The 27544-nt window shown below is 42.5% G+C and overlaps 1 protein-coding gene and 1 non-coding gene across 3 annotated transcripts in view; one reads left to right on the top strand and one right to left on the bottom strand.

Moving 5' to 3' along the window:
- tspan4a (tetraspanin 4a) overlaps window positions 1–27544 on the top strand; it is a 125640-nt gene that overhangs the window by 13776 nt on the left and 84320 nt on the right. The window contains exon 2 of one of the 2 annotated variants that reach the window (XM_034575598.1): window positions 13926–14005. In XM_034575598.1, the coding sequence (XP_034431489.1) occupies window positions 13943–14005 (63 nt within the window). In that variant the 5' untranslated portion in view covers window positions 13926–13942. Of the gene's footprint in view, window positions 1–12353; window positions 14006–27544 lie in introns of those variants that run through there. The other variant, XM_034575589.1, reaches the window with a different exon arrangement.
- On the bottom strand, window positions 219–290 carry trnad-guc. The gene has a single exon. It is a non-coding gene; the product is annotated as a tRNA-Asp (tRNA).

The following is a 27544-nucleotide window of genomic DNA, read 5'->3' as shown; positions in this document are numbered from 1 at the left end:
TGAGCGAAACTATGTTTATTACGAGGTGCAATTAATTTTTTATGTCTGTATATGTTTTTAATAGAGCCAAATAGAGGGAAACTGTTTCCACCTTGTCTCAAATAGGAGACGTTTCGTATGTTAGGCAAACATGATACCACCACTATACTATGGAGACCGATTATTTTTTATAAATTAATCACTTCGCTGAGATGTATATGGATGTTAAAATTGATTTTCTCCCCGTCGGGGAATCGAACCCCGGTCTTCCGCGTGACAGGCGGAGATACTGTCCACTATACTAACGAGGAAGGCTGAAATGTCACATGGTCTCATGTGAGCACCAATATCCAATCAGTAGTCTACTAGTGCACGGAAACCATTATCGACCCCGCCCCCCCAGTCACAGTTTAAGACCTTTAAAAACGAGGAGACACACACATCCATTTTACATGCATTTTCTTGTCTTCTATAAAGCTTTATGCCGACATTCAAACACAAGAGCTTAACTTAATTTGGGCGCACGGCCATGTAAAGATTCTCTGAGTGGAGAAATAGATACCTGCTTAAAGCTGTTCACTGTTATGCCACCAGTCTGGTTCAGGGTCAACCTGTAAATACGCATGTTTCAAGGTGTGTGGCGATAATCACATAACAGATAAATTAACAACAACAACAAAGTTTCATGATTATATGTTCTAGAGGTTTGAAAGCAGTAATGAAAAGTGAAGCCTTGTTCCTGAAAGCAGGCAAAGCACCACAGGCCAATAAATAGACAAAATAAAACATATAATCATGAAACTTTGTTGTTGTTGTTAATTTATCACCACACACCTTGAAACATACGTATTTATTTATTTATTTAGTCTATTTATTGGCCTGTGGTGCTTTGCCTGCTTTCAGGAACAAGGCTTCACTTTTCATTACTGCTTTCAAACCTCTGACAGTGTAAACAAAACTTTTGCAAACCAGGTGCCGGCTCTGTGCAGCTTTTATTTAATTTCTCCTCGTGACATATTGACATAAATCAGAGCTCACCATGGGGCAATAACACCGACAGCTAAGAATCTGTTGGATGGATGGTTTCATTTTATTCAAAGCCAGCCGCCCACGTTCTCAGAGCTCACGCGTTCTTAAGGAAACATTCCCGTCTCAGCACCTAACAACTGCTCAGCTGACAGCCGTGTTGACGATTCGCTATGGGGGCGTTCTGTGCACACTTGAAAGAAAGACAGAAAAAAAGAAAACCCCACTACGTCCACTTCTTCACAGTGTGCGAGATAACAGCAGCAAGTACAGCAGCTCTTAATTACTATCAAAGCAACAACAGCAAGTGTGCATGTTCACACAATAGGAGGTAGATATGAAAGCCAGTTTGATGTTTTCTTTTTCGTCATCGTGTTTTGTAGTTGAAGCAGGAAAGTAAATCAACTCGGTCGTTAACAAACACCTTTAAAGAAATCAATCTTGTTTTATGATGAATCGTTTATTTGATTTTTATGTGGATAACTGTTTCATAGTGAGAAAAGGAAAGACATATATTTAATAGAAACCCAGACTATCCCTATAATGGATAATATATTTTATAATGGGGGAAAAAGGACAGTAACTATTGACATTGACTCATTAATGATCTTAGTCATTTTACACTTAACTGATCATTCCGCGGAAACGAATTTGTATTTCAGAGTTAAATGTCTTCAGGCAATTAAGAATGAGTGAAAAATATGAGCATATGTAACCAGACCCTGTAATCAGAGGAATCATCATCATTATTACATCATACTCAACTGCATTTCATTAAGTACTCATGGTTAGAATTAACATTAGGAACATACACCTCCTTATTCATGCTATTATACAATTAGAAAACCATGCGCTGCCAGTGCAATGCATTTCAACCAGGAGAGACCTCTATCAAATAATGAACAAAATGTAAAAATGAAAACACATTTGACTATAGAATCTTCTCTGCAGATAAACTAGATAGGATGAACACAAAATATAAATTATATTATAATCATAAAAAGTTCTGTAGCACATACAACCCATAAACAATACACAAGAGAGAGCTTCAGTTGATGTTCACATTAAATATCAGACACTAAACATGTTCCTTGTCTTGTGCAATCCGTCCTTGTTAGTCGAGGCTGAGAATATTGTTGAGAGATTACAGCAGTTAGCATCTCAGGCCCATTAACGACATCATCCCCTCATCAAACATGCAACTCGTGTTAACTATAGGATCAAAGGGGTTGGATGTAAACACACTTTAACAGGATATATATTAAAATTGTAAGTAATCTTAGAGAAAGATATGGGTTTGTCCATCAAAGGTCCACACGTAGAATCTAATACATTTCATGTCTTGCTTTTTAATCTTAGACTGTATTTAAGTATGGACGACTCACAAAAGTGAAGCCAAATCATCTCGATTGCCCCCTGGTGGCTGGTTGCAGTATAGTACATAAACGCAGCTGCCTTCTCAATTTTAGCAGATGGGACATGGAGCAAACAAAAAAATTAAAGTAGACATTAAATAAAATGTTCTCAAAAACGGTCTCTGTCCTTCTAAGCAGCATTTATCACACTTTACATGAACATGATTTTTCAGTGGCTACCTGCCCTGAGGTTTGGATCCTATCTCTTCTAAAGGAGCTGTTTTATGATTCTGTTTCCTCTTTTCTCTCCTCTATGAAGATTCAACGTCAGCAAGGCCAGTTGTGTAACATCACCATAGAAACACAATGACAGGAGCATCAACGGATTACCAAATTACGGATAGCCTTAAAAAGATTACAGTTTCCGTGAGCGCAGGTATTGTTTATCTGACAGGTTGTTTTTTTTAGCCTGGTCAGTTTTGGACGTTTACTTCAGCACTGCTACAAAACATCACCACAAAGGGATTCATTAAAAAGTGCTTTGCGCCATATTTGTATCCCCGCCTCTGAATTGCAGTTCTTCCTGTGGTGATAATCCCATTTCAGCTTTGTCAGTTTCATAACAGATGTTGCACACGGTAACCATATCCTGCACCAAAGAAACACACACATGACACAGGATGTGATTTTAACGTTGACAGACACAGTCCGGGGCAATTATAAGTCCATGTCTGGCTGCCCTTAGGACTGTGGTATTTTGTATCGTACGACTGTTAAACACTATCGGCAGCCTCAGGAGGACACGATGGACCAAGGTCCTTGAGGGAAGATGGAGTTCGCACACATGCCAACGCAAGTTCGCCCTCAGACACAGACGCACTTGTGCAGCAGCTGATGTGGCTCGATCCGAGCTGTTTCATGTCTGCTCCAGGGACTTTATCGCTGCTTATCTCTCTGCCTTCTGGATCAAGCAGGTCTGCCTACACATGGCCACCTGTCTGAACACTCTGATTACATTACACACACTGGGACCTCTGCAGTGTGCTTCTGTGTGTGTGTGTGTGTGTGTTTGTGTGTGTGTGTGTGTGTGTGTGTGTGTGTGTGTGTGTGTGTGTGTGTGTGTGTGTGTGTGTGTGTTTTGATGGGATTCTCTGCTAATGCTGCGACTGAGAGAGGACAGATGTCTCTTCGTGGAGGTGGACCAAGGAAGAAAAAAATGAAACAGCGGATTTGTTTGCTTGTTTATTTCTCAGTGAATTCAAGGACTATATTCAGCAGTGAGTGGAGTAAATGGAATTAGATTCAGTGCATTAGGAACAGAGAGTCCATGTATAAAGTCCCTGCATCTCATTACTCTCCGTTTGTTAGATTATTGATTATTAAAATATGAGATTATGTAGTAATCTTTATCTTTACATCCTTACAACACGATCCGCTTAGTTACATTACATTTAGCTGAGGCTTTTATCTAAAGCAACTTCCAATAAGCGCATTCAAGCATGAGGGTACAAACCCAGAACAGCAAGATTCACGTAAGTTTCAAAAAATCATGTTAGTTTCAAAAAAGCCAAACTACAAAGTGCAACTTGACTTAGACCATCTTCTTCGCCAAGGTGTGAGATGTAGTTGCTTAGTAACACTCGACATTGTTCTGAAGTAAACAGAGACACCAGAGAAGTTGCAAATAAGCGGACCAGAAACCGGAAGACACTCAACACCGGCATAGAAACTTTACCGCCAATAGTGTTTTGTGCGATTTAATTGCGGCACGACTCACTCTCACCTACGCACAACTGTAATTGCTCGTCCCCGTGCGTACCTACGACGTAGGTTCGACGCATAAGCAGGAATTGTGCTTTAAGGTTAGAGGTCAGATTTGAAGTGGTCCTGGTTAAGGTTCGGGAAAAGGTTTTTTTATGCGCAATAAATGGAAGTCAATGTAAAGTCCTAATAAGGACAGCTGCACATAGCTGCGTGTGTTTGTACTTGTACTCGTATGTGTTGTGCAGAACCTCTTCAAAACAACACCAGCTGTGCCGGATCATTCCATGAAAAGAAGAATTTAAAAGCAGACTGATGTGACCAGAATCTTTGGAGCAGTACACTGTAATCAGGGAGTGGGAGTCGTGCACCATATGTATGAGCATGTCAGGTACCTGTCTGGATGTTATCACAGTGGGGGTGGCTTGCACATTAGGCACAGTGAGCTTCTGCATGCATGAGATGTGAGCCTGTGTCTGTAAAATGGCTGGATGAATTTACTGCCACCCCCCACTGCTTCTCTCCTACCGGGGGGGATTTTCCTTCCCTTCGAATCCATAAATACACGTCCACACAGACAGGCTATTTGTCTGTTCTTGGGCAGCGTTTGACTGGCAAGCAGGGTAATAACCTTCTCGCGGGGACGGATTAACAGCAGAATGAAAATCGCAGATATGACACATATGCATACATCATGTTTGCAGGTGCGGAGGTTTTTCGCGCTGGCTGTTCAGAGGTGTGGGACAGGGATCAGAATTGGTCATGAAGCTATCGACGCCCCCATATGGCAGAAAGATTTGATGAATTGATGGAGATATTGATGAAGATGAATGGATGCAGGTATTTTCCTGCCGTAAATTGCCGTACTGTGCCAGGTTTGAAAGATTCCCTGCGACACGGTGGCCGTGTTTTTCACCGGCTGACTAATGCCGCATCTGGATGTCATTTCCTCGTCAATTTGTACAGTGGAAAAAATTATAACATCGTTAAGTCAGAGACACTGGTTGTTTGCCTTTGAGTGATCATCGGCCCTGAGTAATTATGTCCCATGAACTGGACTAATGAGAAAGCCACAAGCTGTAAATAATGGAAGCCAGTCATCCGCAGTTTTGTCTCGTTAACAGCTTGGATTTGTTAAATTACCAGCCTGCCACTGGTATTTACACAGACACACATGAGAACGTTAACCATTAACCTGCATGTTGTTTGCTAGAACACGTGTGACATCTTCACAACTTGTAAGATGATGTTTTTATTCACAGAATGAAGGAAACAGGCAAAGCGCCGTAGATGTAAAAGTCGACCCTGAGCAGAATAACAGATCCACAACACAGATATTGTATCTCGGGATGAAAATGCGACGCCTCATTGGTTAACCAGACCTCGTTCAAATAAGAATTACCGCTAATTAGCACAATTCTCAACTTATCTTTGTGGCAAAATTTCTAATTTATTTTGCAAGTAAAGTCGTGTGTGTATATTATTCCTCTGCCTCCTGGACTTCTGTAATATCTCACAATGCTTCAATTATCTCACGATGCTGCTTTGCCCCTGAAGAGCAGAGGACAGCTCCGCATGTAGCAACAACATTGTATAAATATTTCAAGACTCTTTGTTCTTAATATTTCAACACAAACTATGTTCTGGTTAGTGTTGTACAGAAATCACACGTTGACAGGCCTTTAAATAGACAGAACATTATACTCATGTATTATTATTAAATACTTTATTAAATACCTATGAATTATTTCTCGTGTCGTCTCATTTGTGAACTGGAGGAGACACAAACTCGCTGATAACAACTGAACCTAATTAGTTTTTTTTCGTCTGAGGAGGCAGCCTGTGCTAGAAAAATTGGATAAATAATTAAAGTTCAATTTCCTCGGTTCACCTTCCCTGATGATAGGTAATTTACCTTTAGGCTGAATGAATCTGCACCAAAACAAATAGGAAAAGATGCATCCAGGCTCGTGATTGGCTGATCCCACCACCCACCTCCCACCTCCCACCAGACGCTCCTCAACATGTTTTTGTTTGCCGTCAATAACTTCCAAGTAAACACCAGAAGCAACAACCACCTCCACGAAAGCCAACTTATTTTAAATTGTATGATAATTCATTCACTGTTAAAAATTCCAATGTGCAATCCTTTTCACAATAAAGCAACAAGCTGAAAGATGCTAAAAGGCTCCACAGACCTGCTGAAAACTCTTTGTGTCAGTTCACAGTGTCGGTATAATTGGAAAAAAGTTGGTGTCAACTGGTCAATGTTACACTTTTGTCCCTTTTGCAAACTGTTTCTCTTTCTCTCAAAAGCACCTAACACCACTTTTTAGCCAATACAGAGATTTTACTTATCAATGTGCATTTCATAAAAATTACTTACCTGTCAAACCAATATACAAATATTTAAAAGAGGTGTCCCAGTGTTGTTTGAATGCTCTAAACGCACAAATACAACACATTAGGTCACAGCGTCCATGTTTCTTTCCACATTTCAAAGCACATGAACGCATTGAGGTCCGAACAACGACCTCACAACTGGAGAAATGGTCTTTTCCGAGGATCACAGGAAGTGACCACACGTGGCTCTATTTACATTGCACATAATCATCATATTGAAAAGAGTTACTTTAAGGACATTCAGGTTGAAAACTAACATAAAATGCTAGTAAGTAAATCGAAAATTCAGATTTACTATTACTACAACTATTATTTCCACTTTCAAGAGGAAATATTTTTGTTTAAGAAACTTAAAGCATATCCTCAGGCTTATTTTTGAAATCCTCCATGACCTTTGCTGCGCTGACACAATGTTTTAGGTGTCGCGGTGTAATTTCTACTTTAGGTGGTGACACTAACCAGATCAAAGACAGTAAACTTTTAACAGTGTTTTCGCTTTGATGTTCAGAACGTTCTTCTAAATTATTCCCTCAACAATGCAGGTAGGCGTAGAGACATTTCTTCTTCTGCCGCCCACATCCAAACTCCAATGTAATAGCGCAGCACGGCTCTAAATGTGCCGTGCTGCGCTATTACATTAGAAACGCATGCCTACGAACAACGCAGGCTTTTCACGCTTACTTAATTGCTTTGTGTCCCCTCATGTAAAATCCTCTTGTATAAATGCATGAATCAAATCTCTCAGTTAACAGCAGTAATTAATTCTGAATCACAATATGTGAAGGCATTAAAACACTATGCTGGCGAGCGAAGTGTGACTCTCTCTTATTTCAGTCTCTGGCTTTGTGGATTATTCATTGGATAGATTTTTCCTTTTTAATTCACGTTTGATTTACAATGTGTAATGTTGTTCATTTGGAACAATGTCAGGTTGTGTTTGGCAGCATCACGGCTCTGTACTGCGGCTTTTACCCTTCTGATCTTTGTTACTGCGATCTGACCCGAACAGTGTTTGACTCTCGGGACAGAAACGTCAGCTCGTCTGGGCCAAAAAACAAAAAAGTCTGACAAATGATGGATGAGCTGTCAGGAAATCTGGTGCAGACCTTTATGATTGACAGCAGAGGAAACTTCATCTGAAGATTTTCTGGATTCCTTTTGGATCAGTTGAGCAAACAAAATGACACGTGGGTACAGTAATGAATCGTGAAACCTTAGTACTTTCACATATCAACCTGAAATGAGGTATTCAGGTTAATAACAACCTACTTATTATGCTGAATGGTTTTCTGTTGTGTGGCTTCTGTAGTTCTGTTGAGGCTTTGACGTTTTTATTGCCAATTTTACATTAACGCTGTGGCTTTTGCATTCTTGTCTTCTGTTAATGCACTTGTGTTTCACATTTTATCTGGAATGCAGGGGATGGAATTGTGATTTGTTAATCTTCATTCATAAAGTTAAATACACTTTACCTATTGGCAATCAATCAATCAATCAATCAATCAATCAATCAAACAAACAATCAATCAATCAATCAATCAATCAAACAATCAATCAATCAATCAATCAATCAATCAAACAATCAATCAATCAAACTCCTTTCAAACAAACCCAATGCAATTCGAGTCTGATCAAATTATGTTAAATGTATACATGTGTTTCACAAATAGTCTAAATGCATGTGCTCCTCATGCAGCCCTTCTATTACCATGCCAACAGACCTCAGCTCTGCTCCCTCGGAGAAACCAAATAGATTTCAGCCTGACTGTCATTATACCACATTTTCACTTTGGTAAATTTAGACACGGCTGAGGTCATGAATTTCATTCCCGAGTGCAGAGCGACCATGAACAAATTCAGTTTTCTGTTCTGTTGTCACGCTTAAGGTTATTTAATGTCTAAATAATAATAATAATAATAATAATGTACAAAAAGATTGTCTCTTAAACCCTCTGTTAAATAACCTCATTGATTTTTGAAGATACCAAGAGACAAACAATTGATGTGATGCTCTGTTACAATATCCTTGATTATATTGTTTCACCATTTCCACTACACGTTTTTCCACATAATTCATTCTTTATTTAATCTACTATTTACTCCATCTTCCAGTTTCGGTCTGTGGTGTCACGTCTTGATGCATCTTATTATGTTTCATTGAGCATAAATCTTAACTTCCATCATGCGTCGGCTCAGTTGGGCGTAACGTGTTTATTTCCCACCGGAGCGCTTGTTATTTATCTTCGAGGCTCGGATTCCTCAATGATCGTTGGTGTCACGCTGTTGTGAAGATGTGGTTTCAGTCATCTCATCTGCCTCCTGCCCTGACAGCACCGCAGCACCTGAGCCACAGTGTGACACTAAAATCCATGATCAGTAACGGTTGTGTAAAACTGCAGTAACGCTAATGTTTCAGGTGTTTCTTTAAGGAGTTTTTAAGGGTCTTTAAGGGCATTTATCACATCCACTGTATATTTGTTTGTTGGTTGATTGGGGGGCAAGATTATGCAACTGGATAGATTTCCATGAAACTTAATGGAACGATGTGCTATGGGTAAGGAAAGAACCCATTAAATACAGGGATTTCTTTTCACTTTCTTTAACAGTGCAAGTGACGGAATGCTTTTTTGACATTTTCCCCGAATTCCCAGGGAATCATTTTATGGATCTTGATGAGAAGAATCTGACATATTTAGGGAACCGATGTCTGTAAGTGTGTAAGTGTAAGTCTGTGCAATTTGGTGCAGCGGGAAGAGGCACTCGCTCTTATAAGTGCCATTCTAAGTGCATTGGACGTTAATGCCATGAACTATATTTTCACCCTGCTGTAGTAAAATATCTGCGCAAGAAAAGGGCTTGATTTATGAGGCAAAAAAAACTATCTTGTTATTTTAATTAATCAAATTATCTTGTATTCTAAAGACATTTTCTAAAAATGAATGTAATCACCACTAGTGACATAATTTGTGACCTTGGACAAATGAACATAACTGGGTCAGTGTTAGTCTGTGAAGATTCAAACATGCAGGTCGTGATATTTATTTCTATTTGAGCTTCTTGAACACGTTTCAACTCTCATCTGAAAAGCTTCATCAGTTCCTTCGCACAAAAAAATCACTGAGTCGTGATCAAACGAAAAACTGTTTATCTCCAGATTACACCGTAATTAAGATGCAGTGAGAAGATAAGACATTGAAAAACATCAAAAGCAAACAAAAAACCAAACTGCTCTTGCCCACTGTGTCAATGTGAAGGTTGTAATTTTGAACTGGCACTACGGACACTGCGTTGAATCACTGTCTCTTGATTCACAGCCTCTAAATCTGTGGAGGAAACAAGTTGCATTAAAAAGAAGCTTGTGAAGTCTTTAACTTTCCTAAAATAGCATCAAATTAAAAGTTTTAACTGGAATCATTTGGGGGGGGGGGGGGGGGGGGTTGCATAAGCTGCAAATTCTACCAGACAGACAGCTCTAAATTATTTGCCAGTCTTGGCATTCTCATTTCTCACGCTCATAATACTGCTCCGTGCGCACTGCAGTTATCCTCGTCGCGTGTTTTGTCATTTAGTGGAGAAACTCACAGGAGACTCATATTCCAGCTTTAAACAAGGGAAACCAAAGCCAGCCTCCTTCCCCTTTATGGCTGCGTGGAGAGCAGAGAGCAGCGCAGCACGCTTTGTGTGTCTGACTGTGCACATAACTCCATTTACATCCTGATTTCACCACACAGCGATTCATAATGTGCCCCCCCCCTGTGTTCAAACCCTCAGTCTTAACACCGATTCATTTCATCATGGTGCGTATCATGTTTCTCTGCTGCAGCCAAAACCTTCTTTTTCTCCCATGCACATTATTTGTACATGCTGAGGACATCAAAGCTGCAGCCGACCCCGGGGTGCCGCCGCACATGGACTTTGTGTGTGCGCTGGTGTGTGGGCACAAACTCGTTTTAATTGTTTCTTCAGGACCTTTGGTTAGGTTGTCCACAATGAATGGAAGGCAATGCAAAGTCCTATTAAGGGTAGCAGCCTGTGGGTGTGTGTGTGTGTGTGTGTGTGTGTGTGTGTGTGTGTGTGTGTGTGTGTGTGTGTGTGTGTGTGTGTGTGTGTGGTCCAGGTATTTCTCATGTTTTGGCATCTGTTGAACCAGAAGCTTGATTTTTCCCACGTTGCCTCAGAGCGTTGTTGCTCACAGAGTTCAAATTCAAAAAGCAACTGCAAATATCAGCTTCAGTGCTCCAACAAATTTGAACATATTTGGATAAAGACCTTCACACGAACAAAATCCAAAATCGTGTCTGTCGTTACAATATTGGTGCCAAGTAATGTTTTTGGAGGTAACCACTCACCCACTGTTCCCCTGCAGGCTCTATTCATTAATGTGAGTGATTCACTACAGCCGTTTTCAGACAGGAACTTTTGATAATGTTCGGACAATAGTGTCTGGATATCTCTGTGTTCATGTGAGTGCTGGTGTCTGGGTAGATCATGTAAGAAAAAGGACGTGATGTATAAATTACGCTGCAGAATTCACGTCTTTGCATTTACAGCACACTGACACTGGCATCGGCTCTTATGACTAAAAGCTCTCTAATCTTGTTTTCTTTTGACATCTTCTTTCATTTGTATGGCTCCTTTTTTCATCCTGAGATATTTATATAATCTTTTTTTCAGTTAGGCGTCTGTTGCACGTTCGAAACATCCTCAACTCGCTTGCGGTGAATTCTCTGCAGATTTACCTTCTGTATTCTCACATGATCTCTGGAGAAAGAGCCGAGCTACTGGCTTGGACATATGCGTACTAACAGACAGCCACTCAGATGATTTCAGGAGAATATTCCCAGTTCAATGTCTGAAAGCACCTTAAGTCACATTCTCTCCCCGAGGCCGTGGCATCTACACGGCAGAAATCCATTAAACACTTGATGTGGCCAAGTCAGTACCTTTTAAACACCTCTCATATAACCACTGACCCGTGATGGCGGCCAGGTTGTGGAGGGCGTGCAGTCATTTTGTGGTAATACGAGCAGCGTTGCACATTTCCCTGTGCGTTTGTACGGAGAAACACTTTAGGTGAGAAGTTTGAAGCGTGGAAATCTGTGCCGAGTGCGGCTACATGGCTACTGTGTGACCCAAGTTTAGAGGGAGAGAGAAACATAACTGAAGCCAAGCGTGCAGAGAGCAGTCTGGGTTTTGCGCAAGAACAACCTCTGCATGTGGAATGAGTTCCAGGCAGGAGGCAGAGAGGAGAGGAGGAGGAAGAGGAGGAGGAGGAGGAGGAGGAGGAGGAAGCACTAGCGCAAGTGCAGCAGGCTTCTCAGCAGTGCTATGTTAACAACACACCAGGTTTTGTGTGCGTGTCCATGTGTGCAAGCTCCGTGCCTTGTGTGCGTGCGTGCGTGTTATCTGGTAGATGGTGGGGCATGATTGGCGTGTGCACGAGGGAGGATGGGGCTGTGAGACACTGATTGGACGCGCTCCCTTCTAGGGTGTGGCCAGAATGTGAATGACTGCTCCAGGCGATGGAGCTGCCAAAGGTTTAGGGGACAGTTACCGAGGAGGGATGGGGTGTTTGAGATTGTGTGTGCGCAGGGGGGAGCGTCGGAGGCTGTGAGAGGAGAGAGGGAAGGAAAGGGGAGGGGGTAAGTGGGAGAGAGAGAGAGAGAGAGAGAGAGAGAGAGAGAGAGAGAGAGAGAGAGAGAGAGAAGAGAGAGAGAGAGAACAGTGTGCATTTGAAGAGAGAGAGAGAGAGAGAGAGAGAGAGAGAGAGAGAGAGAGAGAGAGAGAACAGTGTGCATTTGAAGAGAGAGAGAGAGAGAGAGAGAGAGAGAGAGAGAGAGAGAGAGAGAGGTGGGAAGGGAGCTTCAGGCAGCAAATCTGGACCAGCGCTCACACACTGCAGTCTCTCTTCAGCATCTCTTCTCTCTTTCCGTCTCTTCTTCTCACTCCTTCTTCACTTCCTCGCTGCTTGGCCATGACCCCGGTGGACACCCTGCTCTCTTTGCCCACCTAGAGAAGAGGAGAGAGAAAAACCTTGTGGCGGAGCAGGGGGGGAGACCAGAAGAGGGGACACCGCACACTTTGCCTCACTGATGAGAGTGGAAATGTATTAACCGGCGTCAGCACTGAGTGCGGAGCGCAGAGAAGGACCTGAGAGTGAGGAGGTGCAGCAGGGAAATTAGAGCGAGTTGAAGAGGGTGATTTGCTAGATGTGTGAAGAATAGACTGGAGAGAGAGAGGCAGAGAAACCCCTCGACACTTATTAGACCCAAACAGGACAAGTTAGGGCAGAGACAGGAAATTGTGCGAGGTGGGAATTCAACAGGGATACAGATTCAAGGAGCCAAAGAATGGTCACACGCGTCGTTCATCCTTTCATGCCTCCTTTCAATCTTCCTCCATAATTCATAACACCATCCTTCCCTTTCACCTCCTTGTTTTTCGTTTAGCTCTTCATTCCTTTGTTTTTTTTTAAATGCATGTCAGCAAAAGCATAGCCACACTCTCATTCTCAGCGGATGTGTGATCTCTTACCGAGTTGAGTAGAAGTTGATTGGCCGCAGCGGGGGTGCTGTTGACCTCCTGGCGGACAGCACCTGCTGCTGGGGGGGTATTTTTCTCATGAGACCAGGTAGGAAGTTTCCGGATCCTTTCGTCAACCCGAAGCAGCCGGAGCCCTCCGGTCGTTTACCTGATTGAGGCGTTACGAGATGAAACTGCAAACCGGCTTATCTCCAGAGAGCGTGACACCTGTGTTTGAGGGATTACAGGGAGGGAAACAGAGATGTGCAGATGTGTATGTGTGTGTGGATTATGTCCTAAATACACAGAATTACACAGGTGTTGCAGCAGGATTATGCAAAGTCTCCAGCTGAATATAGTGGCACTGCAGGATTAAAAGAGAGGAACTCAAGTCGAGGGAATGGCATCACATTATCTTCAACAGATTAACTCAGATTTAGTGTGATCACACTTTGGGGTGTAATTAAATCAGCAGTTCTGGGCTTGTGACAGGGGTCAGACTTCTTTTGAGGATAACTGAGGTAGAAATCCTCTCTCAGCCCTCGGTGGAATAACTTCGGTCCCTCACTGTGGACTTTTGCACCTGAAACACACAGAGTTGTCGGTTAAAGACCCTGAAAGCTCGTTCCACTTCTACGATGAGACGCTCGAGCACAGACGAGACTCCGTACCGGCGGAGTCCGTCCTTGGACAGTAAACCTGACTCGCCACCGTTCACTTCTGGTTTTCACCGCTTCAGTGGAGAGTTTGAGTACAAGCGGCCGCCGTTTGCGTTTGGCTTCCACACGACAAAGGGGCCGCAAACGTCCAAGGGGCGCTACGCCCAGGGGAAGAAGTATGTGGTGTTTTACCTGGACCTCTCCTTCATCTTCCTCCTAGAACTGCGGCGCTGCAGGATGGCCGAGGGTTGCATGATGGCCCTGCGATATGGAATGGTCTTCTTCAATCTTCTTTTCTGGGTGAGTCCTTTATCAAACATTATTTTCCTGTCTCTGAATGTGAATATGTGACTTTTTGGGGGAGGTTTGTTTTGCTTTCTTGACTTTTACATTTCTCTGTTACGCATATTTTTCTGATCTTGCTCACTGGAAGCTGTGTTGTGTTGTGCTTGTGTGTGTGTGTGTGTGTGTGTGTGTGTGTGTGTGTGTGTAGCCAGAGTGATGTGAGAGGAGCGAGGAGGGGGGTGTGAGAAGAAGACAGATCATGCATTTAGATCATGTGTGCAGAGCCCACTGTGTGGGTGATTCAAGCTTGTTCCCTATACAGTACTCTACGTGTGGGTGTACACAGCATTGTTTGTTGTTATAAGCTTTGGCATATTTAGAGCCTTCATTGTGTGCATACCAGTTAATCACACAACGGAGCTGCACAGCCCATCAAGGCATCTGCTGTCAATCTGCTCTATCTGGCCGATCGTATCTGTTTGCCGCGGGGATGTTAGATCTCCGGTGTGTGTCTGTATCTGTCAGTCCCTCTCCGATAGCCCCACAACAGATCGCTTTCATTAGCACGGTGAAGCCTGTCATGCTCCCCAGCGGTGCTTCACATTTGAAAGATCTGGATCTCATGCCACAGTCTCCCTTTGTGCAATCCGCTGCAACGCTGTCAGTGAGTTTTGCGGAGATGCCTGCCTCTGCCGGGGATCGCTGATTTGTCGAATCTCTCCTCCTCTTATTGGAATGAGACAAGTCCTATGATGCTGAAATGCAATCAAGTTACCAGGGTGCAATATCCCTTGAGGAATGAGTGACCTCTTCACCTCCACATCTTGTCAGCTATTAACGGCTGTCAAAGAGAGGTCACAGCATTTCTTATTAGTGTATTGTGTCTCTGTGTGTCTCTCTCTCTGTGTGTATGTGTGTGTGTGTGTGTGTGTGTGTGTGTGCGTGTTGCCGCTGGGGCTTCGTAATGACCACTTGACCATGACGAGCTATAGCCTTCTCCTCCTGAAAAGCCAATCATGTTATGATCCTGCAGGTAAGAACAAAGGAGCCCTTCCAATATAAAGCTTGTCTATGAAAATAATCGTAGTAGGATCTGATTGCTAACGTCACACGTCATCATTTCAACAGCAGCAATAAACTGTTACATGTCAACTGGTTCGCCCGGATCCTATTGTTTTCCTAGTTTCATTCAAAATGTAAGTTGTTATATGTTAATTCTGCAGAGAGTAGATTGTATGGGATGGTAGCTGTCGCACAATCAACACAGATTAAACAAACTTTGACTCCACTTATATGTTTAGTTTTAACTTTACTTTCACTAAAGTGACAAAGCAAACAACCTGTTGTTGAAAGAGAAGCACAGAATGTGCTCATGTCAACAACAGCTCTCGAATATAATGATTATTTTAGTTAGCATTCATATTGTAATTTACTGCCCTCTTGTGGAAGCAGTAGGCTGTTGTCTCTGAAATGCTATAATGAATAAAAAGATGGCCGACACGGTAGCTCCCGGAAAATGAAGCCAAATATGTATTTAGCGTTTAACGTCTAAAAAGTCGAAGTACACGCCAAATACATTTGTCGTAAAGATGGTTTCAATGACTTTAGGTGTAGTTCTTATCACACTGATGTTTGTTCAAGTGTTCAATTTGGTTTTAATAGATTATTTGATGATGTAACGGCGGGATGAAAAGTCTTGATCGACAGCTGAGACATTTGATTCAACGGCTGAACACCACAATACAGTTATGATGTGGGCATGGCCGTCGATAGTGGCTTGGGCTTGTCAAGCAGTAGTAGGGAGGGGATGGTCATTTGTGCATATGTACGTTGTGAAGAATCTTGGATCTGTGATGCGTGACTGGCGATAGCTGCGTGTGTGCTAGTCCAGCTGCATTTAACTCAACTTCCACTGTTCTGAAATCAGTTATGATATCGTACATATTATTACCCACCGGCACAGATGTGCATTACTTCAACAGTTTTTTCTTCCTAAGCGTTAAGAGGAGTCAGAAGCAAATAAACAAGCAAACACCAGTGATTTATCTTCTCAAATTGGTATAATTTATCCCACTAATCACTTTGGTTTAAGTGTTTGACAACAAGAGGAGCAGCTTTTAGTAACTCCCTTCGCAATCAAAGCTTTTACATACTAATGTATGCAATTTACATATTTAATAACACCAAAGCCTTTTAAACCTGTCCTGCTTTGACATTATTATATATTATGATATATAAATATGTTAAGGTGAAGGTGTAAGGTACTCTGTGCGAAATGTGCAGAAAGTTTGACAAGAGCTGAGGCAGCACATTGAAGCAGGGAAATAAACTGGCACCTGGGGGTCAGAAATACACATTCATATTCTTCCTGTCAGATTTGTACACATGATACTGTCTTAAGTAGTGAGCTGCAGTAAAAAATACTTAATTTTGACGCCATTAATCTGATTGAAACTGTTCCTCATCTCAATTCCTCCACGCACTCTCTTGATCCGCTGCCCTCAAATTTCTTTAAGAAGGTTCTTAGTTGCCTGGCAACAGATGTGTTGCAGATAGTCAATAGTTCATTACTCTCCGGAGTTTTCCCTAAAGCCCTGAAGACCGCATGAACTCAAGGCTAATCTGCATCCTTCAGTGCTGAATAATCACAGGCCCATGTGAAACATGTCATTAATTAGTGGATCATTTGGAAAACTATTTTTAGACGACTCACAGTTATCTTTGCCTTTGTCAGTCTGGATTCAGACACCACCGTAATAATGAAAACTCTTATCAAGGTTTCAAATGACATTAATCTCAGCTGTGACTCTGGTAAAGTCGCTGTTCTCGTGATATTATACCTCACTGCTGCTTTTATTACAGCTGATTATGGTTGACATATATATTGGTCCGTCATACAGTATCCTGAACTGGTATAAGTCACATACAGAGACCACTTTGTATCAGTTGGAAGTTATTCATCAGAGTGCCTCAACATGTGGAGTCCCACAGGGGTCGATTCTCGGCCCTCTGTTATTCATAAATGTACATGCCTCCATTTGCCAATATCAATATCTGGTGTATTTATCACATGTATGCAGATGACACACAGTTATATATTACTGTCTCACCAAGCGACTATAGCCCATTAGTTTCCCTGCTAAAGTGGATTAAAGCAGTCACATGAAGTCAATTATAAAATCAATCATTAACTACCTCAGAAATATTGATTTAGTGCAGATGCATGTATTACAGCTGCATTTAGCCATTTAATTATGTAAATAGGTTTGTTTTATTGGTTTCATTCTATGTGCTTTGATTATCTTCTATAAGTCGGCCTCTTGCTTATGGTTGAACTCTGTGAAAAGCACTTTGCGTGGCCACTGGTATGAAATGTGCTGTACAAATAGATTTGTCTTGCCTTGCTCTCTCTAAATCTAAATCAAAGAGGAAGTGGGTGCACATGAGGCTCATTTCAACTCCCACAGTTTTCCATTAACAGATGTAGAAATGCCTAAAAAAATCAATTTTAGTATCAAAACTCGCGGCCGCCCCAACCCTCTGTAGACCTGTCAGTGCAAGGAGCAGGAGAAGAAGTGCAGTTTCTCCGGCTGCATCTTCCCCAGCAGCACGAGAGCAGCTGTCAATACACACAACCATTACGCAGGGGCTCGGATATTTATAGCCCCCATACCTCTCATTCATCATGTGTGCCTGCAAACCATCACAGAGGTGTCTCAGTCGTCATCGTTAAAAATCTGCAAAAATGGTCAATGGTTGATTTAAAGTTCTTATTGAAACAAACACATCGTGCTTCACAACTCAGGATAAAATGGAAACCTGGGGAAATTATGCCTCATCTTAATAACCAATATGAAATCTATTCTAGTAATACACTTTTGATTTACACCTGGCATCCGTCAACCTATTTCCCCCTAATCACTTTATATTTGCTGTAATCTCCTCCTCATCATATCAAATGCAGCTAGAAAACTGTGTGTACTGTCTGAAGTATGCATGTAGAATGCCTTTAAAAGAACCAGTTTATGTGAGGTTAATGGCGTATGCATGTTTTAATGCATAGAAAATGATTTATACATCTGGCCTTAGGGCTGTGATGTATATTATGCTGAGGTGGGCTGTTCTTTAGGTGTTGGACTCTAAGAATGTCAGCCATGAAGAAAGTTAAAGGAGCTTTCGAGGATAAAAAAAATGACGGACTGAGCAGTTCCAGAGTGTGCAGCGACAGCCACCGGGGCTGAGATGACAAAAATCAAGAAAAACACCAGGAAGAGAAACTCAGGAGGAAAAGTCGAAGAATAGAGACAGCGCAGAGCAGAGCAGGAGGTTCAACTGACAGATGGTCTCTGAGAGTTTCAGAGCAAAGATGAAAACAACATAACAGCAAGTGCTTAGCTGCAAAGAATATATGAATCTTACCAGGTAGCAATTTAAAAGAGGAAATAGAGAACTTCCTCCAAGTAGTCGGCACTTTCTGTCGTCCTCAGAGCGCAGCAGCTTCCAACGACACCGGACGGAATCATAAACACCACTTTGAAAACAAGAAAGATTGTTTTACAACATTGTTTCAGGATGATTTCACACTAACAAGTAGGTAAGTGTGGGAGCATTTGGAGGAAAATACATAATGTTTCTGTGTGTTTATTTTAAACATAAAGCAGACAGAGATTTTTATGATGTGTTTGGAAAAGTGAACTGAGTTGGTATCATATTATCTTGTGTTTTGACAAATAAAATAAACTACACAACAGAGACGGCTACAATAAATACATAAAAAGCATGTTATCACCATTTCCTGAGAAAAAGACCCAGTTATATTAGAAGTGACTTACTGATGTAGTAGAAGTGTCCATGGACTGAATGTCTGTCTGAGGCTCTCCAGGGTTTTATGTCTCTTTTCCTCCGCTGACAATTTCCACAATGACACCAGTTGTTCCACAGTCCAGTGTTTTTCTCTACCTGGTAAAAGCCACTTGGGAAAACAAAAGCGTTTCCCTCCTCCTGTCTCGTGTTAAACAGCTTTTTCTTTGAGTCTTAAATTGCACCCCTCATTTTTTTCCATAGAATTTAGTTGCAGAGAGAATTGCCAAGCCAAAGCAATGTTTATAAGCAACCAATCTAAATGCATTACTCCACAGCCATTACACAGTGCAGTCAGCACTTAATTCATAATGATACGTTAAAGCAAAAGGAGTCGTCTAATGCCACTTTACCAGCGAGTAAACCCACAGTGAGAGGACGACAAAAATAATCACCGGCGGGATCATTTTTTCTGTCACACTCAGTAGACGTCCAGGAGTTTGTCATGTTGCAGATACGCTTCGTCAGCCAAAGTTTCAAAGTGACAAACTGCGCACACACACACACACACACACACACACACACACACACACACACACACACACACACACACACACACACACAAAAGCAAGTGTTAATATCCACGTCACTTCATATCAAGCTCAGCAGCATCAGACGAACACGGCAACACGCAGCGTGAGAGGACACATGAAAGACAGAGGGAGACTGTCAGCATCACTCTGCACAAATACAAGTTAAAGGAGGACTAATTTAAGATTTCATTATCGAACACTCAACACCTGCTGATCTACAGACGAACAGTTTGTGCTCAGTTACACGTCTCGCTCTGCAGGCGGGGACGTGCTAATATTCTGCTTCCCTCCTGATCCCCACGGATTAAAATGTAAACCTAAGATTTGGCTGAAGTGTATCTCCTGGGAATAATAAAAAAAAAAAAAGGCCTTCAGCGCCCAGTGCAGGGATCCCCCATTGCTCTTTCCCCTCGCTGAAGCTAATTGGAAAGTTATCTATAGGTTGTCTGTTGTCAAGCTAAGAGCGAGAACTCATATAGTGTGTGTGTGTGTGTGTGTGTGAGAGAGAGAGAGCAGCGGTGTCTGAGGACATGGAGGGACAGCAGAGGATGAGGGACGTCCCTGAATGGTGGAGGATGTGGTGGTTAAGGGCTTCAGTTCCAGCATAGATCTGAAAGTGAGTGGGGGGTTTTCCACCGGTGGCAGGGGTCCACCCTCCTTTGATTACAGGCTGTCAACCTTGTCAGTTGTACACACGTAAGCATTTGGCCTTCAAGGTCCAAGATGATTTTAAAAACTCATTATGAGCCATGTTCAAGTCATACATGTATATTTTTATAATCGTGGTAATAAATGTGATATTAAAACCAGCATTCATGTATTTCATTACAGAACAGTCATATGATTTAGTTTACAGCTCAAAGTACTAGTTGTATCCCTTTAAGTACTACTCCTGTCAAAGCAGTGGGTACAAAGAAATACAACTTCACTGAAGAATAGGAAATATATTCAGCGCTGTATGAAAAAAACGATCTTTTCAAGTGAAACAAGAAAAGTTTACAATTTGTTTCAGGCTTTTCCATTATTCTGTATTTATTTCATGTCTTCTGAGGGTTTTACTACATGTTTGTCAGATGGTTTGTTGCTTGAGTTTCTTGACGGCAACTTATTTCATCAAATATTCTGGTTCCTCACAGCACGTAGCCTCGTGACACAGAAACCGGAGGTGTGAGGATTTTCTGGGACAAACTGTCGGCGTCGCTGACTAATTTGCTGTCAGGAAGAGGGCGAGAGGTCACAGGGTCAAACTGAGACGGGTTAGTGAGAACGGGGGTGTGACTGAGGTCAGGAGCTGCTGGTCGAGGACGAGCTGAACGCCGTCCTGCTGGAGGAGCGACTCTCAATTCTGTGTCACCTTGTTATTCATGTTATCTTTTATTTATAACATTTTCTCTGATTTCCAAACACATTTAAAACTAAATCTGGCTGCTTTTCCTCTTCTGTTTTAAGGGATTTTTAGGTGGAGTTTCGTTTTAAACCCAAGTTTTACCTGGATTTTATGTCCCCAAGTAAATAAGTTATGTTCCCTGCTGATGACATTTATAACGTCTGTTTAGGTTGAACAGATTTGTTTTGCAGCTCAGACGATGTGTCTGGTAACAGAGAGGGAAAGACAAATGGGGAAAAAATGCAAATGAACTGCAGATTACACACCTGAGTGCCTCTGGGTTAAAAAAGGAGCAATTCATCTTAAGTGTGTTTGAGTGTTTTACTTTTAAATCTTCAAATTAAAACCCAGATCTTTTCCTTCACTGAGTAGGTTTTGTTTTCAACCCTGTCCGTGTCTTTTTGGTTGGTTTGTAGATTACAGAATTAACAAAAACAACCAAACTGGTGTAGGACGGTGAAGACCCCATTAAATGTTTCTGTTTTAAAAAACATAACATTTGGAATATTAAACCCTTGGGAACAGTATGGATTAGCTTACTGTATATTAGAGGGGGGGGGGGGGGATGCAAATGAATGTGGCGTTATGAAAGCTATTATTGGTTCCAGTTATTATGACACACATCAGTTATGATTATACCGATTTTTGGAGTCTGCACGTCTTCCTCTCTAATCCCCACTGAGTCTGATCCCTGATGTGATTCCTTCATATCATTAAAAGGTGCACGATCCTGCTGATTGTCATGGAAACTAATCCTTTTTCAAAGCGCCGTATCACAATGAATCTCAAGGTCTGCGTTTCTTTGTGTGTGTGTGTGTGTGTGTGTGTGTGTGTGTGTGTGTGTGTGTGTGTGTGTGTGTGTGTGTGTGTGTGTGTTCACATACATATCACAAATAAAGTCAACACATCCCACTCAGATTGGAATCCAGTGACTCTTCACTTAGTTGAGGCTCCAGTCAATTACTCTTACTTTAACTTCCATTACTGTGCGAGTGTGTGTAACAAGCTCGGCGCTGTAAACTCGTACATTATCGTGGTCTGTGTGGGCGAGAGCAGCCCGGGTATCACTTCTTCCCAGAAAAGACGTCAAAATTATAAGTATGAAACGGGAGAGATGGATTTTTGCGCTCCAGGACAACTGCTGATTATCCTCTAAATGTAGCAGCAATGACTCTACCGTAAAATTGCAACAGTGGGCAACTCAAAAATATGCAACGATGCACAATGCTAATCTTCTTCAGTGGAAACCACCACAGAGCTGGGGAAGGCGCCCCACAGCTACAAAATACTAAAATAAGACTTTAATTTACAGCCACTTTTTAATTAATCTCGTTAGCACAAGCGTGGCTTTTCCACACCTCGGTGGGACGGCGGCGGCGGCGGCGGCAGACGCTTCAGTGGGGGGGACTGGGGCAGAGAGGAGATAGGAAGACAGCAGCCAAAGGGAAGAGAGTGAGGACGTGTCCTCTGAAGTTGTGTTTACTTGTCATCATAATGTAGGTCAGAGCCCAGCGGAGGAGCCGTGGATTGTCAGAGTTGTGAATGGGTTGAATCCATCTCCACTGATTTCACCAGATCAATAGAAATTGCCTTTCTACTGATTTGGGATCTGTCAGCCACGCCCACGCCCTCGCCCGGCCTCCCTGCTGCCCCACAGCCCATTGATTTGCAGCCGGACCGGGGGGGCGTGCACAGCGTGACTGGTCCAGATAATAGGCTTGCACTTTGCATTTGCTGAGTTTGGCATGTTTGTGCACAAAGCTCACAGGCATCAGTGTCACACCCACACTCCACTGTGAGGGGGAACACACAGGATGTCTTCATTCTCTCTCCTCTTTTCTGTTTATTATCAGTAAAGCTGCTTCCAGACATGTGCTCAGCTCCGGATATTCTCCAGAGGTTCTGCAGAGGTTCTCCAGAGGGGCTGCATGTGTGAATGCAAATGTTTGAGTGAGAGCTTTTAGACTTTCTCTAGAGTTTCTTTACCCAGCCCCCGAGTAATAAGTCTGTTGAATGTCCGAACGAGCCGATGTGAGAAGGATTCACTGCGAGCGAGTGGGCGTGTTGATGAGGTTTCTGCAGAGTTCATGTCTGAAAACGGCTTATGTCTATAGACGATGACATGTTTTTGTGTGAGTGGTTTTACCAGATTTGTAATGTCGGGAAATCCAGTTAATGCTGAATAAATGCATAATTAACTCAAGTGTTGCAAAGTAGTTTTTCTGACAGATTCTGTGGAAATGATCCTTTCGATAAAGCTCTCCAGGGTTTTTATTGGCTCAGAGAGACTTAGGTGGCGGCTCAGTGTGGCTGCTCTGCCTTTATCGTCGCTGCCAGTTTTAATTCTCAAACCGCTTTGATTCCACTCTTCAGCTTTTAGAGACACCAGATTGTCTACACTGACCTACTTGAATACTTCTAGCTTCTTAAAATCCAATTTTCCTCATGTTTCCATGAAAAGCAAGAGACAAGTAAATCTGTCAGCGAGGTTGTGACTTGATTTGTTCTCACCGGTGATCTCCAACATAGGTGATCTGTGTTTTTCTCATGTTATGGAATGAACAGTTTGTTAGTAGTGACACTAATGAAGGTTTAGATCGAATCACAGTGCTGTGATAAATGAAACATGTGCATCCTCGGCCCGTCTTTAGTTTATTAAAGAATAAGAACAAATTCTTAATTTCTTTAATTTCTCAACTGAATATGTTTTGAACAATTAGACAAAATGTGGGACAGCGTTGTGCCTGCCCTCGAAATCCTTTAGATGTGTAAAGAAACACATTAATTAAACACGTAAAAACATCTTTTGTTTTCATCTTTAGCTGCAACGAGGCTAATAATGCAGCTATTTCTTCTTTTATGTAAATCCTCTGGAAAGAAGCTTGATTGGAAAAAGTGCGTCAGTAACACGACTACATTCTGTTAATAAACTGATCTCAAGTCTGTTTTGGGAGTTTTGCATCCTCGTGTTGTTTCCATGGACACTCAGACATCATGACTTTTTGCCTGCTCAGTTTTCAAGGGTTGAGCAAAGTTGCAAATTGCATTGACGCCACTGACGACACAGCCTGTGCCCTTTGTGTGCTGCCAACACACTTCACATGTCATCTGGTTCTAATAAAAATAATATTATCCTGCGGCAGTTTTATAACGTTAAAACTCCACATGCTTTTATCACCATTGCTTTGCGTTATATATTCAAGTTGCCAAACATAGCGTGTGTGTGCGTCAGACACTTGCAGGAACATAAAAGTACAAACTGCTGATATATTCTGTGTGAGAGAAGTCTGTGATCACGGAAATTATGCAATGAAGTAAATCCCAGTCCCTCATCAGATGATAAAACAATTATTCTGATATTCTGAAACTTGTGACAATGGTGACAAACTGTCTCGCCAAGTCAAAACAAACCCTACATCCTCAGATCAGTTCCAAAGTGAATCAAATAAAGCAGCGTTTCCCACAGAGCAGTACGAGGGAGGCACATGCACAAAAACTGCATTGCATGTCACTTAGGTACACGCAAACAACTGCAGCTGATCAGGTCCGACTGCGTGGACGGTAAAAACTTTGTGGACCATAGCTGAAACTCATGGTAGCGTGGTGGCACTGCACACGGCTACACAATGCAGCAAGTGAGCTAATCACCAAGTTATAGATCTTCTACGTTCTCATGAGAATTGTAGAGAGCAGTTGGACGGGCCGCCGCAGTTTACATAATTAATGGGAGAAACACTGTGATGAAAACATAAGCTCCTCGGCTGAGGTAACAGCCGAGGAGTAGTAACAGATAGGTCACTCGCTATCGAGTTGTTGGGGCTAAACTGAATTAGCAACCTCACAACAAGACATCGCCAACAACATGAAATATGTTAATCACTTCAGAGGTGTAGGCTTTGTTAGTCGTCTTTGTGCTAAGCTAAGCTAACCAGCTGCTGGGTGTTTATTCACACTCGCCATACAGTCATGAGAGTGTCGAGCAAATCCTCTCATATAACTCTGACAAGCAAGTAAAATAGTGTATTTCCCCAGCGTGGAGGCGCTACACTTACTGTATGTTTACACCTTTTCTTCAGCGGCGTTTTACTCTTTACATAACGGGCTGCACAACAGCAAACATGTGGACGTTTGTTCTCCCCAACACGCATTCACAACGCTGCTTTTGTGAAGCCCGGCGACTGAGTGCAAGTGTTTAGTGAGGGATGTGCGCTCGCCACCTTGTCAGTTTCCTGACAGTGAATCATTTTCCCCGCTCCATCAGTCTGGCACGACGGCGGCAAGGCTGCTCTCTGTGCGCAGACGGCCTTGTCTTCCCATGGCAACAAAGGACATCTTATAAAAACATGTTTAAATACTGTATATGTATTGTATAAGGTATATATATATATAAAAAACTTATATAATGCTTTATTCATTTGAAGACTGCTTCCAAAAGCAAACGCAGATCATTTGGAAAACACTCGATGTCCTTCGAAGGGTCACTGCTAGTGTGCTTACATTAAAACTGTAGATATTGAGTAATCCCAGTTGACAGATCTGAGTCATGAACTTTTTTAGATATTCATATAGGACAGTCGAGGACTGGATGTGTCAAAGCGATGTGCAGCACAGTGTGAAGGCAGCACGTCGACGCCCTGCTGCGACGGCTTCGTCTTGTTCCGTAAAAAGGTGGCTGTCCTCATTTCTCCGCGTCGCTATGAAAGGATGAAGATGTCACACGCATGAGCCCTCAGCACACACGTCGTGGTCGGGGAATACAGTGAGAAATCATCCGTTTAAGTGAGATTTACCCAGAGTCAAGTAGCTGCCCATCAGTATAATCCCTCCAATTCTGCTTTGTTTTACTCCACCGACCAAGCTGCTTGGGGCGGTAATGATAAGTAGACGGGGTTCCATGGAAAAACCGGCCTGGAAGCTGAGGCTGTGTGGATGATGATGTGTGGTGAAAGTGTCAGACAGGGGTGTATCTAGAATGTGCATATGGATTGGTCTGCTGTGTTGGTCGTATACAGCAGTGGGTTGTTCACCTCCCGTGCACAAGAGACTCCTGTGGGTCTGCCTCATTACAGATGGAGAGCAGATGGAGGCTGCGAGCTCTGACACCCCAACAAGTCTGCTGACGCAGGGAGGAGAAAAGCAGCTCGATGCACCTAATTGACAGCGTGGTGTCCCGTATGAAACGAGTCCGAGGGTCTTCTGTGCAGCTTTATAGGACCCACAGTGTTTTGTAAGACATCCTCTAACAGGGGCAGTAATGATGCTGGGAGCAAAGGAGGAAGGCAGGTGACAGTGTGATGTGACAAAAGACGTTTACAGACATTACCTGCGAGTGAAGTCCAGAGAATTGGGTGCAGACTTTACCTGCAGTTTGCTTTTCACTCATTCTCTGCACAGGCGCGTTCACGAAAACAACAAATCCTTATTCAGGCGAGAGGTGGAGCAGCCGGGTGCAGACAGAGACAGGATGTGATACATTAACTCCGCTGCAGAGATCATGTGAACATGTTTACAGCACCAGACACCATCGTCGGCTCTTAGCACCACAAACCCTCTTGACATCTTTGTTGATGTCTTCTACGGGTGTTAATCAAGTGGAGGATTCCCTGCTGTGTTCTCACATCTGATTCTCCTGACTTTCTACGGATTTTATAATAAGAGGCCAGGCGGAGACAGTCTGCAGATAATCCGGAGGCTCTCATCCGGACATTTGCGTTCACACATGCACCTCCTCTGGACAAGAGCGGAGATCAGTGCACGTTTGAAAGCAGCTGAAATCTGCTTTAGGATGAGGTCAGGGTGGATGAAGGGGTTCACAAAGTGCAGGACTTTAACACAGGAGACCGCTCTTAATCTCTCTAAACAGATTCTACATGTAGATTCTACATGTAGAATCTGCAGGCGAGGGACAAGATTTTGGGGCCTCAAGTCTTCTGGTTTCTATTTCAAGTTTGACCAATCACGTTTCAGCAGCTTCGGTTGCCTGCAGGTAACATTGACCGAAATCCATCGGTTATCAGCTTTTAAATGTTGTCTGGACCTAAAACCCAGAAAAAAGTATCACTGTTTGTGAGAAACATTCGACTCTTGTGATAAAAGAAACTAGTTGGATGTTGGAGTGTAAACAGCAAACAGAAGATAGAATCTTGGCCCAGATATCTGCCGTCTATAAACCGGAAGCACGACAATACGGTTTACTGCACTGTTACACAACTGTTATTCTTATATGGCACATTGAGAAAAACAGCCTTGTGTGTAGCATTTCTATTTTTATCCGTTTCTATTCTCATCTTTATTTTTAGAGCATTGTTCCTCATGCGCTGCGACTTCCTTGCTGTGTCAATTTCCTCTAAGAAAGATCAATAAAGGGATCTTATCTTATCTATTCCTTATCTTAAATTGTCAGTGGGCTCCAAGATTGAACCGCTGTCAACTCTCTGGAGTCTGCAGACACAGCAGCGTGATCAAAGCATGTGAGCATGATGTGTTTCTCCAGGTCCAATATGTCAATTATCTTATGTCAAAGTGAAAAATGTAATTGCCTGGTAATATAGGAAATATTGTGCTTAAAAAAAAAAGATACCTTACATCAGTAAGGTAAATATTTTTTTGGTGCATAAAGACAAAATTAAAAGCAATCAAAAATAGCTCAGTATTCCTGAAGGATAACTTCCCATGCGTCTGTTCTTGTTACCGTGACAATGACGGCCCGTTTGCCTTCTGCCTGCTGCATTCCTGTGGGTTGTATCCGAGGGTGGGTGATCTATATGGTCGCTT

The sequence above is a fragment of the Hippoglossus hippoglossus genome, chromosome 3, assembly GCF_009819705.1.
Source record: "Hippoglossus hippoglossus isolate fHipHip1 chromosome 3, fHipHip1.pri, whole genome shotgun sequence".
In the NCBI taxonomy this organism is placed as follows: Eukaryota; Metazoa; Chordata; class Actinopteri; order Pleuronectiformes; family Pleuronectidae; genus Hippoglossus; species Hippoglossus hippoglossus.
This window is presented reverse-complemented; position numbering and strand designations above follow the sequence as displayed.